The 20852-nt window shown below is 41.4% G+C and overlaps 1 protein-coding gene across 1 annotated transcript in view; it reads right to left on the reverse strand.

The window, feature by feature from the left end:
* Positions 1-14936: 14936 nt before the first annotated feature.
* LOC133529063 (TWiK family of potassium channels protein 7-like) overlaps positions 14937-20852 on the reverse strand; it is a 32887-nt gene continuing 26971 nt past the window's right edge. The window contains exons 2-3 of the mRNA XM_061866678.1: positions 16971-17409; positions 14937-15587 (exon numbers count right to left, since the gene is read on the reverse strand). Of these exons, the coding sequence (XP_061722662.1) occupies positions 14941-15587; positions 16971-17370 (1047 nt within the window). The 5' untranslated portion in view covers positions 17371-17409 and the 3' untranslated portion in view covers positions 14937-14940. The remainder of the gene's footprint in view (positions 15588-16970; positions 17410-20852) is intronic.

A 20852-nucleotide genomic window follows, 5' to 3' on the forward strand; every position in this document is an offset into this window, starting at 1 on the left:
TTACTTACAACCAAAAATATTTACCTTGAAAAAGACCTACAAAACGTATTTCGGCAGCTTCACAGTAATAACTTACTAGCGATGTAGCAACATTAATCTCCATGGACGATCCATTTGCGTGGCGTTCAATTTTCCGCTCCCCACGGTTATCGGCGTCCGCACGCGTACGCGGCGCGCGGCCATGTGTGGATGTGTGCTAAATCGGTGATATAATTCAATGACATGATGAAAAAGCGGATCACATTAGGTATGACGATAACTATAAATGTAAATACTGGAAACTCGCTCTGTTACTCGTAAAAGAAAATAAGCTATGGTGAAACAGAATACTCGTAATAGGAAATTTTCTATTGTTTATTTTTTACAGCCAACACCAGGATTTTGCCAAAGTGCTGCCGTTCTTGAATTATACGACTATACGTATCTTAGAACCTATACATATAGAAGAGTAGCTCCTGTTCTTTAAATGTAGGCAATAAAGAATTTCATATACCGTAACGTGACGTCACATCTTAGTACTTTTAAGTATACAGTCCAAAAATCAACTTGATGTAAGATTGTATTGCATTGGTTGCATGAATTAACTTCTATCGTCGTATATTCCCAACGACAATCGGAAACTTGTTGAGTAAAGGCCTTGCCACGGAGGTCGAAAGCTAGTTGTAATAAAGTGTAGGTAAAGTGAGTAACACAATTAGGCCGCGGACGCGAGCACTTTGCGGCTGGAGTGCCGTGCGGCGCGGCGCTGCGGTCGCACTTACACCACACTGCTCATTGACAAGACGCAAACCTTGTGAGAAAGGTTTAAGGTCCATCGAGATACGTGCGCAGTGATTCGTTATGGTATCAATAATTACTTTTTGCAAAAGGACTGATTTCTATTTTGATATCGTTTTTTTTTCGTTAGATTAGGATAAAAATTTGGCTGTTTTGAATAGCTCCACATACGAGGTCCTCAATTTGTCAAAAAAATAATAATTTTCCGTTCCGTATGTAAAATTACTCGTACGCTTATATTGTACATAATAGATAGAGAGCTCTATCTATTCACCAAATTTTATCGAAATCCAACGAATAAAAAAGTTTGACAACAAATTCAAAATAGTTCAAAAAAACATTCGATACAAACTTTTATCACCGACTGTACTTCTCTTAAGGCTGTCATATTCTTCTAACTCAATTAGGGTTAATCTCGGATACTAGTGGGCAAACTGAATTATCTAGTTACAGATTGATTTGCCTGACATGATCGGCTTTTATAATAGCGGCCTGGTGGCCTTATAGCAATTAATAAGTAAGAGAGTGACGCTTGACACACGATAAAACTGTAACTATGGAGGTAAGAGGAACAATCTATGTGTATGAAAAGTATCCATCAAAAAACCTTAAATAGTTGGCGCCACAATACATCGCGTACAATTTTTTGACTTTGATAAACACTTCATTCCGTCAATAACGTCTAAGTTCATGTCATGTCCTTGCGCTACCCTAGCGCCACCGGAGAGATTTAGAACTATTGTTTACAGCTGCCAGTTCTCCCATAAGAGATTGTTCTCTTTACCTCCACCCTCAATAACTGTAATTATCTTATACTGGTCAAGTATAATTAAAGAAAAGACCAGCAAATATGATAGCAGAGATGATTTTTTTTGAGTTTTTTGCTGAGCTTGATCGATTCTTATTTAACAATTTGTTATGGTTTTGAACTAGTTTTACTTCGACCTTGGCGATCGTCTTGGTGATTGTCGACTTTAACTTCATTTCGCTTGCACCAATCAGCGTAAGCCATCTTCATTGTCATCTCAAAATAAGATCAAAACCGCAACAAATTCTTAAATCTGAATCAGGCTCCTTATCCCCTATTCGACTTTCATTATGATATTTGTTAAGTTACCTTTTTATTTACCAAACCACTGTCCATCCGCGTCCAAAGACACTCTTATACTCACGGACTTACTTGTGTAACCTTACCTCGCTTAGGTACGTACTTAGCTACTTTAGGCACATCACACAAAACTCAAAAACTCAAGACTCAAATATTTATTCAGCGAATAGGCCACGGGGGTACATTTACATGTCTTTACAAGCGATAAAAATAACCAATAATTACAAATATGGAATCAATTAAATATTAGATAATTTATTAGATATGTATACAGTCTCTAAATATCGAATAGCACAAAAAAGGGTTTACAGGCCTGTTAACTGTAGATGTACACCTACAGAAGTCAGCCAGTGGATGCTCTTTGTTTTAGTGACAAGTCCAATAAGTACATTCCTCGGCCGACGAGGGTCCGCGGTCGTTCCGCTCCCAACGGCCCAATAGTCCTATACAACTGAAGCCGTTTGAGCATTTTGAACTGTATTTGTTAAGAATTTGGCTTAAAACAAAATATAGCAAATACCTCTGACCGTTGTCCTGGCATTATTTAGGGTTGTCTCGCTTCTTCCGGTGGTATTCCGCACTACTTAAATCTATTGCTGCATTTGGTACCGGAGGGTCGCTCTCGGTACCGCAGATAACTCGGACATTATCAATGTATTTTTTACACTCGGGAGTAAAAACTGTAAGTCATTTTGGATACAAATTTCGATACGAAATGACCTACATATTTACATTGGCGTTCATTGTAGTAAAGAAAAGATCCGTCCAAATCCAAATGTTGCCGATCGTATCGTGACAAATGGGCAGTCGGAAACATCTTGCGATAAGCTTTTTGTGAGACATATATTCGTATGTAAGCTAAACTAAAAAGCTAAAACCTTATATCTTATCGATGAATGCTTACTTACCTATTACGAATACTGATGAAGAAAAACGATTAAGAATCTCATACCAATATAATATGTATGATAAACAGAAGCACAATTAAAAGACCTAACTTTTCAAATTGACAAAATGTTGACATCGCTCGCAGTCAAGTGCTTCTCACTCGACTCACTTTAAAGTGCATCAGATGGCTTCGAGCTAGGTGTGACTGAATGTTCGATATAAGATAGCTTTGAAGATCTGAGAGATCAAAATAAACTTGTTATGAAGAAAACCTCTTCTTGCCCTCTATTAATCGTCGTGACAAAGTTGTCGAGCAGTAATTCGATTGGTTTGTGCGCGTTTGACGCGGGTAGACAGTCGAGCCTTTGATTAGGTCGGATTATAAACGGTCGGCCGTGTCCGTGTCACCGACGGCGTATAATCCACGAAACACGCCCGCCCTCTCAGAACTACCGCTGTACACTTTTTACTACGTTCTACAGTTTCTAAATAGAACATTTCAACTTTATAAATCTTATTTAAACATATTATACATAAAATATGAGCGAGCCTAGCGGCATACAACTTTCAATCGACATGCGATTTTCAATCCGTTAGTCGCCGGTTTAAATTAGACTCCGACTCGTACCAATACAATGAGTTTTTCGGGACTTATGTACGAAATATCATTTGATCCAGTCGGTTTCCGGTGACGAAAAACATAGTGAGGAAACCGGACTAATCCCATTCAAGCCTAGTTCACCCTCTGGGTTGGAAGGTCAGATGGCAGTTCCTTTCGTAAAATCTCGTGCCTACGCTAATTCTTGGAATTTGTTGTCAAGCAGGGCAGCACAGCGGGAGGAAGAAGAATAAGATAAAATATTAGCGAGATGCACAGGGCGATAATGTCAAAATCAGATTTGAACCGACCTCCTAATACTTAGGCAGTGTCTTACCTGAGCGAATAACTCGCGAACGTGAAGCAGCGCGGAGCGGGTGAATTAAATCCTGTGATACCTATGGAAGTGTCCTACGTGGGTGATTTCCGAATGCTGCTGGGCCGCCGCGCCGCGCCGCGTCGCATTCGCGAGTCATCGACCACGTAAGCCGCGTTGTTAGACGTATTATGCCAATACAGACACTAAGTACAGCAATTCCTTTCCTTTTTGCGACATTCACAATCTCTAGTTATCTAAATAAAGAGCAATTAATAGTTTCATGTTGATTTTATATTGATATGCTATTATTTTGCATCGTACGATAAACAGTTTTTAAGTTTGAATGCTATGCAATTTAAGCCAAGCTATGTATAAATATACAATATAATTACCCTCAGTTACAACTTGTTAGAGGTCAGGCGTAACTTTTCTTTATTGACTACATCTTTGCGGGTCCTGCGAGGCGAGTCAGACAGTCAGAGCTGGTGTACAGATTGGTACGACTGTTTGTCCCTGATGTTCCCAGAATAGCTCTCAGGCCCCGCCGACGCGACTTATTGGCAGTGCCGGCGGCTCGCACTGTGTCACGCAGGAACTCGCCACTTCTTCGTGCTCTCACACTGTTGAATGCGCTCTTGACATCAGCTACTGACTGTGATATGTTTGCGTGCCGATGGACGGCTGTGTGCAGTGAATATCTGAGGTTTTGTGAGAGAATGGATGATAGTTGTTCAACTGTAAAAAGTTAGTCTTATAAATGTATAATAATACTGTAAATGTACTTAACTTTCATGGCGCATTAGTTACAAACTGTAATGTAATGTAAACGTGTTTTCAATAAATAAATAAAATGAATAAGTGAGCTGCCACATTATTTTATGAACTTATTCGTAGGTAACTATGAGCTACATTAGTAACATCCATGTCACTGGAATAACGTGAAAATATGTACACAGCCCGCGGCAGGCACACACCGTGTGGGCGTCTTTTAGCGTGCTCGTACCTACTTACCTAATACTCGTAACGGTGGAATCATTGCTTTCAAGTTAATGTATAGCTTTTATCTTGTATACAGAGTGGTCTCCACATAAAGCGAAAAATTATGTTCTTAGGAACCGCCATGCATTTTAAGAGAACAATTATTATTCAAAAACCATAAGTTCTGACTGGAATTTAACCTAGTCAAAGCTGTAAAAAAAAATGGAAAAAATTATATGGCGTATATGGATAGGATGAAAACTGACAAATTTTATCATTGATTGAATTGAATATTACCTAAGCAGTGCCTTCGATTAGTTGGAATATTTCGTACAATTCTTTGTAAGATTTTCAATAATATTTACATACTTATTCAAAACCAGCCTGAACAAGTTTAACTATTTTTTATAGCTTCCGTTTTTTGAACTGTCCTATTTGGATTAAACTTAACACCCTTTATATAAATGCTTTTATGTTTCCCCTAAAAGCCATTTTCCGAGACCGTAAACTTTTGAGGATTTCTGAACAACAATCCAAACATTCGTAAGCAAACCTTATGGGTTCCACGAGGATCAACTTGACTAAAGTTTAGGGTTCAGGAAAAATGTATTTCAGGGTAAATAAAAGTTCGGACAAACTGTACAAGCAGTACTCATGATTGATCATTGGTGGACCTTATGCCTTTGCAATAAGGTTTACAAATTGTCAGTGTGGACACAATGGTATATGCGGCGTACGGTGGTTACCGCATTGCACAGATTGATACACATATACTGACTCATCCAGTAACTAACTTTTATTTATTATACCATATAAGGGGTTTTTATAACCCTAGATTTAAGTATTAGTAAGTTATTAATACAATATGGACCTTGTTCGAAATAATTGGTTTTTGATTTGATTTGATTTATCTTCGTTTCGTTTGTATATTGTAACCTGTGCTTTGATAAATAAATAAATAGAGCGTCTCCATTCTAAGAGAGCTCAACATTTCCACTCGGCTTGCGACTCCACAACATGCCATGAGCGAGCCCTCTGATTATTCGGACATATTGTGCGGCCTCCGACGTATGATTCAAGAAATACATATACAGACTGATCAATACAAAACGGTCAGTATGGAGAAGTCAGAAACTATGAGAGATAGCGACATCTGTTCGGAGGAAACATGGCCTCAATTTTAAATTTAATAGTAATGACAGTCTTTTTTTTATTCTCTGATACATAACAGGGAATCGAACGTTTCCATAATTGATCCTGAAAGTAAATAAGTAAATATAAAAAAGATTGAATGTCATTATTACTTATTAAATTTTAAATCGAAGCCATGATTCCTAAGAACAGATGTGGTTATCTCTCATAGTTTCTGACTTCTCCATACTGACCGTTTTGGATTGATCATCCAGTATAGTTTTAGGCTGAATAAATGGCAAACGTGCTTGGGACGGGGCTCGTATGTGATGGTTGAACGCTATTGAAAAGTTCGGCTAGCGGCGGCAGTCTGCACCGTGCAGTCAACATCGCTTATGGCCGCATAAAATGGAGACAAATTATATGTGGTCACGATTCTCAGCAATGAGGGAACGAGAAAGGAGAAGATAAAAAGATAAATATAGTGCGTAGGTAACAAAACTATTTTGTTAGGAATAGAAGAGCGTTTGCAGTTCATTTTGAACACCTCGCCCGCTTAGCGTACCAAAGCAGTGAACTTTGCCGCGCGTCGTCTAACAACAATCCCCTGAACGTGAACTCTTCTCCTATATAGCGTAAACCTTTGGCAGGAAGTAAGAAACTTGGGTCTTATTCACTACGTGTAGTCGTGTATACCCAAGTTCCCATCAAAGGGTTATCTCGCACCTACATCAGATGGCGCGTGTAATCCCGAATATTTCGGTTTGTGGAACCGTGCGGCGAGGGTCTCTGGGGAAGGAGAGGGGAAGGAAGGGGGGCGAATCAAACCGGTAATTAATACGAAGTCGCAGCAAACACTACTCGCGGGTCCCGCCCCGGCGCCCGGCGAGCCGCCGCCGCCGGAGCCGTGTCGCGTACCACACACACAAAAGTGTTTCATTACGCCCCGCCCGCCCGCGACTTCAACCACGTAGAAGTTGTCAAAAATGTTCACCCCTCAGGGATAAAATAAATAAATAAAAACTTTTCTTAGTGGGATCTCTAGATCATATTCTGATGAATGTATAGCCTACACACGGATATGTCAGTGTCAAAAGTAACGTTTATGTTTGAAGAAACGTCAATATTGACACTGTAATATCCGACCCATATCGTATGTAGACATAATATTTGACGTATCTTAACGTTCGAATCGAGCCTTAAAGATAACCTAACCCATTAATAATAGGACTATTAATGGGTTAGGCTGTGCGTTGTCAGACAGTATCTATATTTAGATTTAGAGCGAGTCACTCTTGAAGTCTAACGTAAGGGTAAGGCCAAATAACGTGGCCCGTTCTAAGTATTTAATTCAATTCGGTTATTTTGGGATTTGGTAAACTCAGACGTGTTTACCAAATTCTGAAGTAGCCAAAACTCTTAACGCGTTTCGGTCCAATGTCAATGAGTCATACTGAGATGTTAATTCTAATATGTCTTATTTCAAAAGTTAAGATAGACAAATTCATGCGCAGCCTATCCTTACATTTTCGGAAATACAATAGCAGCTTATACGAGTACAGCTTTTATAGTACTTAATTTATTCTTAAAGCAAATACTTTAATCTCCAATCACAACTCGACGTTCATTCATAAACTCTTTATCATTAGGGAAGGAGGGAGCTTCCATTATCTGTTCACTTATATCGTCGCTTCGTATCATGTGACCTTTCCCTTCTTATTTTAATGTTCTTACACATATTAAAGTTTAATATTTCTGTACTTCATTTTACTCTCTTTTTTTACGGTTTTAGCGATAAGACTCGTATATTCTGTGGCATTTATAAATATTTGAATTGGAATTCGTGCAAAATAGAACCACATCTGACAGTCGTGTAAGCGTGTAACCCCTGGAGATGCTGCGCAACCTCCACATTCGTAAGCATGCTTAATAATTCAGCCCGTAGTTGACTGCCTTGAGCTCCGTATTTCGGATGAAACGTCTTGAGGTATTCAGAGCTCTGCAATTAACGTTTGAGGGCAACGTGAGTTCAGAGAGTATTGAGAAGCGACCGCATGCTTCCCTCTAATTATATAAAACAGTCGCTTTAAACAGACCAACAAGGACATACATGTGAAATGAGAGCCAAGTTCAACATTAAGAATATGCGTCGTTGTTGACTTGCCGACAAAAGAATTGAGATCTATATGGGTGCCAAGTTCTGTGTTGTAAAGAAAATCCTGAAATTATAAAGGATTTGACTTGACTAGTTTTTACAAATAAATTTTAGAAAAGTAACATAGACAAATATAATAGCCTATACGTAAATCAAATCAAATCATTTATTTACAGTCAAGTAGATATTGCCAAATACATTTCAAAGAACAGTGTATTCAGCCAGCTTATGGGCATGCAAATCTATTATTCATAAATAAAATTAATCTAATTTATACTACATTATACTAAATTTAATAAATATGCGGCTAAATATGGTCAAAATATTCATTTACAGAGCAAAAAGCATTTTGTACTAAAAATTCCGATAAATGTTTCTTAAATACAAGCATTTCAGCTTCTCGTATTAAATTTGGTAAAACCGCTACACAGCACAGAACTTGGCACACGTATAGATCTCAATTCTTTTATCGGCAAGTCAACCACGACGCATATTCTTAAATTAAACGTATGCTATCCTCGTTCATCACGTTTATCTTATTACTAACAAATGCCAGCACTTCACTAATCACAATGTTACACTTCGTACATTTCACCACATCAGGCGGCATTTTGCCTCGCAATAGCAAGTTGCGCATATTCGTTCGACACCTAATAGCCTACTCTGGTGCCAAATATCAAGTTTCTAGGTCATCTGGAAGTGGGTTAGATTTTTGATAAATTAGAGTATCAATATATGGTTATGTTTCCATCGAGTTATCAAATAATTTTTAGTTTGCGGATTTTTTGCTCTATATACACCTATTAATCTACCTTGATGACAAATTTTCGGAAAGGTTTTTGATCTATATATATTAAGTTGATACTGATTTTATATAAGTCAGTCACAAAAATAACGGTTTTTAAACGTTAATTTACCAATAACTGTTTGAGCTACGTTTATGAAATTATGTGTTTTAGACAATGTAAGGGGCTTGAATAAATGTGCCGAATTTCATGTGTGTAGGTTAAATCTTAGATTTTAAGTTGTGAATAGGGGTCAAAAGTAGCTCAAAATATGGGTTTCTAAAGACTAATATACATATGTAGCAGTCGGGCTTTTTGTTTTTACAATTACATAATTTACTTGTTTATTTATAGATCACCACGTAATCTTGACCGTACGACTGTAGTACCAGCAAGTAGCACAATACTGATAGCGTACATTCCCAGACGTATCTTGTCTGAAACAGTACTCATCCCCAGACTAGCCGTTTGAAGGGAGTATCTTGTCTGAAACAGTACTCATCCCCAGACTAGCCGTTTGAAGGGAGTATCTTGTCTGAAACAGCACTCATCCCCAGACTAGCCGTTTGAAGGGAGTATCTTGTCTGAAACAGTACTCATCCCCAGACTAGCCGTTTGAAGGGAGTATCTTGTCTGAAACAGTACTCATCCCCAGACTAGCCGTTTGAAGGGAGTATCTTGTCTGAAACAGCACTCATCCCCAGACTAGCCGTTTGAAGGGAGTATCTTGTCTGAATCAGTACTCATCCCCAGACTAGCCGTTTGAAGGGAGTATCTTGTCTGAAACAGTACTCATCCCCAGACTAGCCGTTTGAAGGGAGTATCTTGTCTGAAACAGTACTCATCCCCAGACTAGCCGTTTGAAGGGAGTATCTTGTCTGAAACAGCACTCATCCCCAGACTAGCCGTTTGAAGGGAGTATCTTGTCTGAATCAGTACTCATCCCCAGACTAGCCGTTTGAAGGGAGTATCTTGTCTGAAACAGTACTCATCCCCAGACTAGCCGTTTGAAGGGAGTATCTTGTCTGAATCAGTACTCATCCCCAGACTAGCCGTTTGAAGGGAGTATCTTGTCTGAATCAGTACTCATCCCCAGACTAGCCGTTTGAAGGGAGTATCTTGTCTGAATCAGTACTCATCCCCAGACTAGCCGTTTGAAGGGAGTATCTTGTCTGAATCAGTACTCATCCCCAGACTAGCCGTTTGAAGGGAGTATCTTGTCTGAAACAGCACTCATCCCCAGACTAGCCGTTTGAAGGGAGTATCTTGTCTGAATCAGTACTCATCCCCAGACTAGCCGTTTGAAGGGAGTATCTTGTCTGAATCAGTACTCATCCCCAGACTAGCCGTTTGAAGGGAGTATCTTGTCTGAAACAGCACTCATCCCCAGACTAGCCGTTTGAAGGGAGTATCTTGTCTGAAACAGCACTCATCCCCAGACTAGCCGTTTGAAGGGAGTATCTTGTCTGAAACAGCACTCATCCCCAGACTAGCCGTTTGAAGGGAGTATCTTGTCTGAAACAGCACTCATCCCCAGACTAGCCGTTTGAAGGGAGTATCTTGTCTGAATCAGTACTCATCCCCAGACTAGCCGTTTGAAGGGAGTATCTTGTCTGAATCAGTACTCATCCCCAGACTAGCCGTTTGAAGGGAGTATCTTGTCTTGTATGAAATAAGGCTTAATATAATATAGTTTAATATAGTGTAATATGTAAGTGCTTTGGTCTAGTACCGTAAACTTGCATACATTGTTCAATTAATAAATAAATAAGTCTTGTCTGAAACAGCGCACATCCCCAGACTAGCCGTTTGAAGGGAGTATCTTGTCTGAAACAACGCTCATCCCCAGACTAGCCGTTTGAATGGAGTATCCTGTCTGAAACAGCGCTCATCCCCAGACTAGCCGTTTGAATGGAGTATCTTGTCTGAACAGCGCTCATCCCCAGACTAGCCGTTTGAATGGAGTATCTTGTCTGAAACAGCGCTCATCCCCAGACTAGCCGTTTGAATGGAGTATATCTTGTCTTGTCTGAACAGCGCTCATTCCCAGACTAGCCGTTTGAATGGAGTATATCTTGTCTTGTCTGAACAGCGCTCATCCCCAGACTAGCCGTTTGAATGGACTATCTTGTCTGAAACAGCGCTCATCCCCAGACTAGCCGTTTGAATGGAGTATATAAGTTGTCTTGTCTGAACAGCGCTCATCCCCAGACTAGCCGTTTGAATGGAGTATATCTTGTCTTGTCTGAACAGCGCTCATCCCCAGACTAGCCGTTTGAATGGACTATCTTGTCTGAAACAGCGCTCATCCCCAGACTAGCCGTTTGAATGGACTATCTTGTCTGAAACAGCGCTCATCCCCAGACTAGCCGTTTGAATGGAGTATATCTTGTCTTGTCTGAACAGCGCTCATCCCCAGACTAGCCGTTTGAATGGAGTATCTTGTCTGAAATAGCGCTCATCCCCAGACTAGCCGTTTGAAGGGAGTATCTTGTCTGAAACAACATGTTATCGAGCTCTACTATGAACGCTCCTTTGGAAATTAAAACCTAAATGGGGTCAAAGTTGTGTTATAAGTTTTTAACAACTTGTAAGCTAATATGGAATGATTCCTGCCTATGTGTGTGATATTTTCTGACTCATTTTAGAGTCACAATAAAATTGGAAAAGTTTATGAATACAATAACAAACCTTTCGACATTACCTATTGAACTTTGTGAAATGTGCCTATATACCTATCTTAGCCTTAAAGGAACAGGAATAATACCTATACATACATCATAGTTATATCATATATAGTCTATTGTACTCAGTGCTATATTTGTCTACCATTCTTCATCAATTCTCATCTACTCAAAGGTTAACTGCTAATCTCTAAAGCCTATTATAGCACACAAGACTACATGAATGATGAAACACCGTGGGATTAAGTGTGATTGTAAAGAATGAATTATTTATTGTTATGTTATTAATGATGAAATTGATAATTCAATGTATATATATACCGTATTATTTGACATTTAGATTTTATTCTAGAAAGGCTCTAGACTAGTATTTTTATACAATTTTGATGTTTGACGATCCTTTTGTGAAATTCTTATTATTAAGTTTACCATATCTATAATAGTACAATGTTTTTTTTTAGAACAATAATAACTGCATCAATAAATTGCTCTGATATTTAGATTAAGATGATATTTGTAAAATTTGACGATTTAAAAGTGCTTGTTGCTAGGCCTATTTGAATAAAGAATATTTTGACTTTGACTTTGACTGGAAGAAATCCCTTAAAGGGATAAGTTCGCCTTTGTACTGCTTATCCTGTGCCATATTTATATTTTTTCTTTTGTACAATAAAGAGTTTATACATACATACATAGTTCCGAGCATGACCCATCTGGGACCCGTTTTTATACTTTGTATATAAAAGAAAATAATGCAAGAAAACGGAATTAATCTTAATACTTCCTGATAAAGTTACCTCTTGGGAACTAATCCAACTGCGCCATAACAACAGACGTATTAGAATACGTTCTATTCTTATAATATGCAATAGTTTGCTCGAACGAATGAAGTTATTGCTAAAGTTTGGCAACTCACTAGAGCTGCGGGAATTGATAGCGGGAGAGTTATGCTCGGAGTGAGCTGTAGCCCAACTGTTGCGTCGCGTTCACGTGAGACGAGCGTAGGGTGGGATAATGATAACGCGCACAATGTGTAGTAAGGGGCATCGGGATAACTTCGAAACCGGGGTCATTTTGAAAATGGTTAACATCTTCTGAAGTAGAAACACTTTCTACCGTAGCAACGGTAAGCAATATGATACCCCGCTAAGTTATCCCAAATCCCAATGCATGGTTTTGACGACCAGTCTGGCCTAGTGGGTAGTGACCCTGCCTACGAAGCCGATGGTCCCGGGTTCAAATCCTGGTAAGGGCATTTATTCGTGTGATGAGCATGGATATTTGTTCCTGAGTCATGGGTGTTTTCTATGTATTTAAGTATTTATAAATATTTATATATTATATATATCGTTGTCTAAGTACCCTCAACACAAGCCTTATTGAACTTACTGTGGGACTTAGTCAATTTGTGTACTAATGTCTTATAATATTTATTTATTTTAAGGTGCACATTTAAATATACATGAATATAAATATTATAGGGACATTTTTACTCAAAATTACTAACAATAATTCCCACGGTAAGCCACGACAAGGCTTGTGTTGTGGGTACTCAGATAACGACAAAGTCGAGGACTACTTGACAGACAAACATGCATGGCCCAAACCAGAAACTAAAAAAAAGTAAGAATTAAAATCATTGTATTATGTGTAGAGTTATAGGTGACACAGCTCACGTAAGAAAGTACATCTAAATATTTTATGTAGGTATATAGCAATCAGTCAGATTTATATAATGTATATTCTCATTTCTTTATTAATTTTTAGTTATAATATTTACTTTACATTGCATCATTAGATGCTGCATAGATGAATGAATCGTAGTACCTACAGTACAGATGTAGTGAATAATCCTTTCCCATCTTATTTTCTCAAAATCGTTCGTATTTCTCATGCTAGATCAGTCAAGCTCGGCACTGAGACTGACTAAAATATCACGATACATTCGTACGTTTCCGTCAAAATACAGTGGGAAAGGATTATTCACTACATCTGTAAAGGAATTTGATTTCCGTACTTCCTAGTTCGTATCTTAGTCAACGTGACACTTAATATGACAAGTTAAGAAGTGTCAAGAAATCAGTTTCGTTGATCGTGCATTTTGCAGTTACAAACTAGATTTAGTGATTTAAAATCCAGTTACCACAAGACGGTAGAGCAAGATCGCTATCAAATTGAACGGTGAAAAACAAACTTACGATAGGCTTTGTACATAGACAATCGCCGTAGACAGTAAACAGGGGCGCTGTGAAACAATCCTCCTCACCATGTTACTTATCTATTTACAATAGCCTAACTTTAGGGAGCCGAGATTACATTTTAATTGTGCAAGCGCGACGCCAATTAAAAAAGATTGGGAATCCCTGCCCTAGTCTAACGGCAGCTGGTGATTCTGCCAATGTACCTATATCAACTAAACTATAGGTACATAAAGTGGCCATTATATAATCTAGTAACTGTAACAAGTTACAGTGCAGTATAATAGGCCAACTGTTGCGTGCTGCGTCCTGAATCACGCGGAGTGTGTCAGCGGGTCGCTCGCGTCGCGCGTCTAAACACCAGTGTCGGAATGACTGCTTTGCAGCGCCCTCACTTATTTAGCGACCCCGTTTCTTGAATAGCGCGCGGCGCATTCAGCGCGCCTCATTGTGGAAATACTAAATGACACATTTCAGCGACACACTTTTACCAGTAATTTTTCAAGCGGAGTATTTAATTTAGATGGGAATTTTCCAGTTGCGGGAATCATTAATCATTGAATCGCCTAATAGAAATCTGGGTCGTCAAAACACGCTATTCATCGGGCGGCTGAATAGCGATCTCAGTAATTATCGTGTCGTGTCGGAGGCGGTGTTGATTGGTTTCGGCGAGGGCGAGAGCCGCAATCTGCCTAATGGTCGTTCCACTATCTGGTCCGAGTGAGTTGCTATAAGCGGGCTCCACTTACCGAGGTAAACAATACCTTCCATGAATATTTACTTCCTCCTTTTATCCAGGAGTGTCTATAATTGAAAGATGATGGTACATGAGACATAATTAAAAAATTATGTCTCATGTACGATCAACGTTTTATCAAGGTAAAAGAAACAAGTTACTGTGTAAAATGTAATATTTATTGTATAACAAATATCCCCACGAGCCCCGTCCCCCCGCGTCGTCACATGAACACGTCGTGCTGCGGCGCGGCCGCCTCCTCAAACGTGACCATTTTGTCACGCCCCTTAGCCGCCGGGGCCGGCGCCGGCGCCGGCCGCCGCCCCGACAGCGCACTCAACTCGTACAGTTCACCACTCATCGCACTCAGGTTAAACTCGCTCAACGAGCGCGGCACAAAGTACTCGACGCAGCTCTCGCCGCCCGCACCCGCCGAGCGCCGGCCCGGCCCGCCGCGCGTGAAGCCCGCTTCACCGCCGCCCGAGCGCCGCCGCGGCAGCGAGCTGAAGCGCGCCGGCAGCGCCTCCACCTTGAAGGTGACCTGCGGGCGTCGGTCCGGCGGCGCGGCGGGCGCGGGCGCGGGTCAGGAGGGCGCCACGCACCGCTCCGCCGAATGCACCGTGCGTCGCGCGCCACACCGCGTACCGGCGCCGCGCAGCGCGGCCCGCAACTCCTCCTGCAGCAGGTCGAACGCGGCCGCGACCACGGCCACGCCGACCAGTATATAGGCCGCGCACGCGCCCACGGCCGCGTCCAGCGCGGCGGCGGCGCCCGCCTCGCCCGCGGCCGCCCGCGCCGCCGCCGCGCGCCCCGGCCGCAGTGCGCCGAACCCGATCGTCGCCAGGCTCGAGAACGAGAAGTAGCATCCGTCGAGGAGCGACCACCGCTCGGTGCGTGCAAACAACGCAGCTCCGAGCGCGACGTATAACGCAAGTAACGCCACGCTGAGCGCGGCGGGAACGCGGCGGGCGCGCGCAGCGCATATCCTCGCGCCGGCGCCGAGCCCGTCCAGGTTTAACGCCGCTTGAAACGGGGTACGCTTTTCGTCACCGTCTTTGACTAAGTCGGCGGGCGGCGCTGGAGTGAGACGCGCGTAGAGGCGGCGCGCGGCCCGGGCCAGCGCGGCGCCCAACGTGGCAAGGTACAGCATCACGAGCGGAATGCCCACCACGGCGTACAGCACCGCGCACGCGCGCCCCGCCGCCGACGTCGGCGCCACGTCGCCGTGACCTGTGGATACCACACATCATATGTAGTGGTTAGCTTTCAAGCTGGCCCTTTACGGATTATTCTTTGTCTATTGTAAGTAAAACCTCACGTGGTAAGTACCACCTGCATAAATTAATCTTTAAAAAAAAGTAAAACCAACTTAAAAAGACAAAATTTTAAAAGCGTCAACACACCGTCAAATCGAATGCCAACCCTGGTGTAGTTTGATAATAATTAAAGAACACTGGTTCTCTATATACTGATTTAACCAGTATTGTAACTATTTGGCTTGGCACCGACTTCAAACGTCTTTGCCGTTTGCTAGAGCGCCATGGGACCGAGTACACTCCACCATGGCGCCCCCCGGCAACCCCAGCTTGGCGCAGGGACACCCGCACAATGGAGAGGGATCAGAAACGCTTAATAGTAATTCAATAACCGGTTGAAAAGACCGAACCCTTTTTTATGCAGATAAGTAGCACGTGCGGTTTTACTTACAATAGATAAAGAGTTATTCGTAAAAGGCCAGCTTAAAAGCTAACGACTATTATAGATATAATACTTATATGCTGAAACCACAACAACCCATTCCACAATCTATTCTCTATTCTAGAAATTTCTCTAAGTTCAATTCTCAAGTTGTTGCCGGCGCTGGGCTAAGGCAATATTTTAGAAAAAGTGACTTTTCAATCCGGAGGAGAAAATGGACCGCATTCAAAGTTTTTTATCTATTTATAAACAAACAGTCTTATACAACATATAAGGAAATAAGCTACAGCTAGAATTTCTTATGATATAGACCTGTAGTTTCCTATATGTAAAACATTTTATAATAAACTTAATACTATGAATTGCTATCCGAGTATAACAACTATAAAAGATAACAAATAATGTGATAGCTAAACCCAATTTTCACACTCATATAATAAAGAATAAACCTTTTTCTTAAATAACCCTAACGAACTGCCAAATATATCCGCGTTCATACACTTTTCATTATACAACCTGCATGCGCGTTTAATGTATGATTGCTGTGCATATTTTGTTCGACATATTCCAACACTGAACAGCATTTTACTCCGACAGCTACGTTCTGTTCTACGAGGCACTCGAAAACCTATATTATGTAGAAGTTCAGGAGCATCTACAAGATTATTAATTACTTTGAATAAAAATACCAGATCATTACATGAGCGCCTTAATGATAAAGGTAGAAGATTGTGTCTTGAAATTGAGTAGGCATAATTTTCATAGTTAACAAATATTTTTAAGTTGTCAGACTATTCAGCAAGACTTAATAACTAAAGCCACAGAAAACAACTGAGATAAACGGCTACCTAACTGACTAGCCCTGATAAATAACAATAGCTTTTTGGGTGCATCGAAGAAAAACACTTTACTTACCAATGGTAGTAATAAGCGTGAGCGCGTACAGGAAACTCGTCGAGAAGGTCCACCGGAAAGGGTCGGTGACGGCGCGCGGCGGCGGCGGCGGGCCCGCCAGCCCGCGCTGGAACTCGAGCAACTCTCGCGCCGCGAGGCGAGTCCAGTTATCCTTGTACAGGATATTGAGGTCCTCAGTGAGAGCCCAGAGGCGCTCGACGGTACGCGCGCGCAGCGCTGCCGCGCCGCTGCGGCCCGTGGCCACCGCCGCCACCGCGCTCTCCTCGCCCCCCTCGAGCGCCAGGAACAGGAAGCCGCCCAGCAGGTTGTAGAGCAGCACGAGCGCGCAGGCGGCCAGACAGGCGCGCGGGGACGCACCGCGCCGCGCCCCGCACCCCGCGCCCCCGCAGCACCCCGCCATGCTAGCGCCACATGTCGCCACCCGCTAGCGACCACACACCTGCAACAACAGACACGCAATTCATATAACTGATTGATGCTGTCTACTAATGTCGGTCTTTCCAGATTGTTTGAGTTTTAGGCTTTAGGGAAAATTGTACCTTAATTTTGTCTCAGGATATTATTGTGTGAGCAAATTATTATAGTTTTGTGATACTAAATAAATACTTTATTTGTAAGAGCTTTGTGAGGGGGCAGGGTGGAAGGAGCCTTACTCTACGGGGTGTTTTAAATGAAATGCAGGTTCCAGGGTCGACGATGTTTTTTTTTATACCACGACGGTGGCAAACAAGCATACGGCCCGCCTGATGGTAAGCAGTCACCGCAGCCTATGGACGCCTGCAACTCCAGAGGTGTTACATGCGCGTTGACGACCCTTTATATACTGATATAACCAGTATTGTAACTATTTGGCTTGGCATCGACTTCAAACGTCTTTGCCGTTTGCTAGAGCGCCATGGGACCGAGTACACTCCACCATGGCGCTATTTATTGATGGAAACAATTTATATGCCTTTATGATTTTTTTAATATAACATGCATAAATAATGAAATAAATAATAAATAAATAAATATTATAGGACATTATTACCGTGATGAGTGGCGGAAAAAAGGGGAGGCCTTTACCCAGCAGTGGGACCCAAGATAGGCTATTAAAATATAAAAAAAAGGACATTATTACACAAATTGATTAAGTCCCACAGTAAGCTAAATAAGGCTTGTGTTGAGGGTACTTAGACAAGGATATAATGTATAAATATTTATAAATACTTAAATACATAGAAAACACCCATGACTCAGGAACAAATATCCATGCTCATCACTCATCACACGAATAAATACTTTCTTACCAGTCTTATCAGGATTTGAACCCAGGACCATCAGCTTCGTAGGCAGGGTCACTACCCACTAGGCCAAACCGATCGTCGTAAATGAACTAGAAGATTGCAAAATGAGCTCAAGGAGCAAGGTAATAATAATGTATTTAGAATAGTAGGAAGGTTGATAGTATACAAATGAGAGGGAGCCAACCAATCCTACTCATTCAGAAATAAAGTCAGTCAGTACAAGTGCAACAGAAGTGTGATGCTGTCTCGCAAGATAGATTTAAGATACGTATATGTATGTTCCTACGTTCCTAATGCTACTTAACTTGACTTGTTACTTGATATTTGGTGTACTTATTTAGTTTAAACTGTTTAAGAGCGCACCGCCAACAAACTGCTTCACAGTTTGGTGAAACATTAGATTAAGGTATTGTATATTTTGTAAAATTTTCAATTTAAAAAAAAAACACAAAAGTTTAAAGCTCGGTATACCACGTTGCAACACACACTTTAAAAATTGAAATAGATTGTTATTATTTTAATTTTTATTCTATTTTGACGATCATGATAGAAATTCTTATATTTTGACATCAATGCAAAATTATTATGTAATTGTCTTTCATGAAATAAATCATCTAGTCTAAATAGGGAACTGATTTGGAATGCGCCTCTTCCACAAGCGTTGCAAATTCACCCAACGCATGTAGCCTGAACCATCATGACGCCGCCGCAAATGCACTAAAACACCTTCGCCTGAGTTTGTCAGCAGCTGAATGCGGGCTGCGTGACGTCCCCGCCGCAACTTGCAAGTGCGTCACCCGCACACCCGCACATCTACTCCTTATTCACAGACAATATACAATTCGTGCTTCTATTTTGTTTAGGTAGCTACCTTCCCCAAACTGAGTGATGAAAGCGACGCGACACGTACATTATATATTATATCATATGACAAGTGACAAGGACAAATGTCTTTGATACGAGTATTTTTTTTTTTTTTTTTTATAACGATAGGCAAGCGTTTGACCACGATCTCACCTGATGGTTAGTGATGATGCGGTCTACGGTGGAGCACGCTTACCTATGAGATACCTATTTACCCTAGCCTTGAAGAGACCCAGATTGTACTCATGCGGAAACACAGACTCGGGCAGGGCATTCCACTCCTTGGCAGTTCGCATAAGAAATGTTGAAGCAAAACGCTTCGTGCGTATTTGTGGAATACCTACCATGAAGCGGTGCCGGAGTGCCGATTGTCTGGTAGTCCGATGGTGAAATGGGGACGGAGGAATAAGGTTGTGCAGTTCCTCGGCACACTCTCCGAAATGTATCCTGTAAAAGATCGTTAGGCTGGCAACCTTGCGACGATGCTCCAGACTTTGGAGTCGAGCATTCGTCAGATCGTCATCATTAATGATTCTCTTGGCTCTCCTCTCAACTGACTCGAGCGCCTCAAGCTGGTATTTTGCTGAACCATCCCACAGATGCGAACAGTATTCCACACACGATCGCACTTGTACGTTCGTAACGAGTATGTTCGTAACATCACACTTTGCGTTTGCGTCACGTTGTCTCGTATGTCGCTTAGCGAAAACAACTCGTTAGGTAAATCACGTAAGACGTAGGTAGGTACCGCACCTAATTTAAGTAGGTTACTCTCTATATTTTCAATCAAATGGTGGTTTGAATCGTATTACGGGATGCTACGAGGCATTTCTTAGTGTATTTTGAGACATGTACTGTAATTTGACGTCTGCAGAAAATTCAGATCATCGACATTCAAATTGGCACAGAATTTCTCTTTGTAGCGCGCAGTTTTAAAACGAAACTTGTAGTTCTTTTCATTAGTAGAACTTCGCACTGTCGAAACATACAATTTAAACTTTTAAATAGGATTTCCAGAAAAAGTCTTTACAATGACATGCTGCCATTGCTGCCGTCATTTGACTGGTTTTTTTTTCGCGTTTTTAGTCCCATAAAGGATATTCAATTTCCTGTAACAGCTTGATGTAGCAATTTCTTCCATTTTGCAGCATATGACAGAACGTGGATACATGTGTAACACCTTTTAAAATATAAGCGATTATTTAGGAAGATAAGCGCTGGTGGCCTAGCGTGCGACTTTCGATCCGGAGGTCGCGGGTTTAAACCACGGCTCGTGCCAATGAGTTTTTCGGAAATGATGTACGAAAAATCATTTTATATTTACCAGTCGCTTTTAGGCGAAGAAAAACGTCGTGAGGAAACCAGACTAATTACAATAAGGCCTATTATACCCTCTGGATTGGAAGTTCAGATGGCAGTCGCTTTCGTAAAAATTAGTGCCCACGCCAATTTTAGAATTAGTTGCCAAGCGGACCTCAGGCTCCTATGATCCATGGCAAAAATCCCGGGACAACGCGAGGAAGATGATTTAGTAAAAAAAACAAATTTAGTTATTAAGTGTTTAACCATTAATGCGATTTTCTCCCGGCGCTACGAAGAAGACGAAGGAAGACGATCAAGCTGAGACATTACGCACAATGGAACACAACAAATCCGATAGCGAAAATGTTACAATTGTCAGTGTCAGCGAGATGAACTCGGAGCCGGCCGGAGCAGCGCGGCGGCATCAAAC

The sequence above is a fragment of the Cydia pomonella genome, chromosome 20 (genome assembly GCF_033807575.1).
Source record: "Cydia pomonella isolate Wapato2018A chromosome 20, ilCydPomo1, whole genome shotgun sequence".
Lineage (NCBI taxonomy): Eukaryota > Metazoa > Arthropoda > Insecta > Lepidoptera > Tortricidae > Cydia > Cydia pomonella.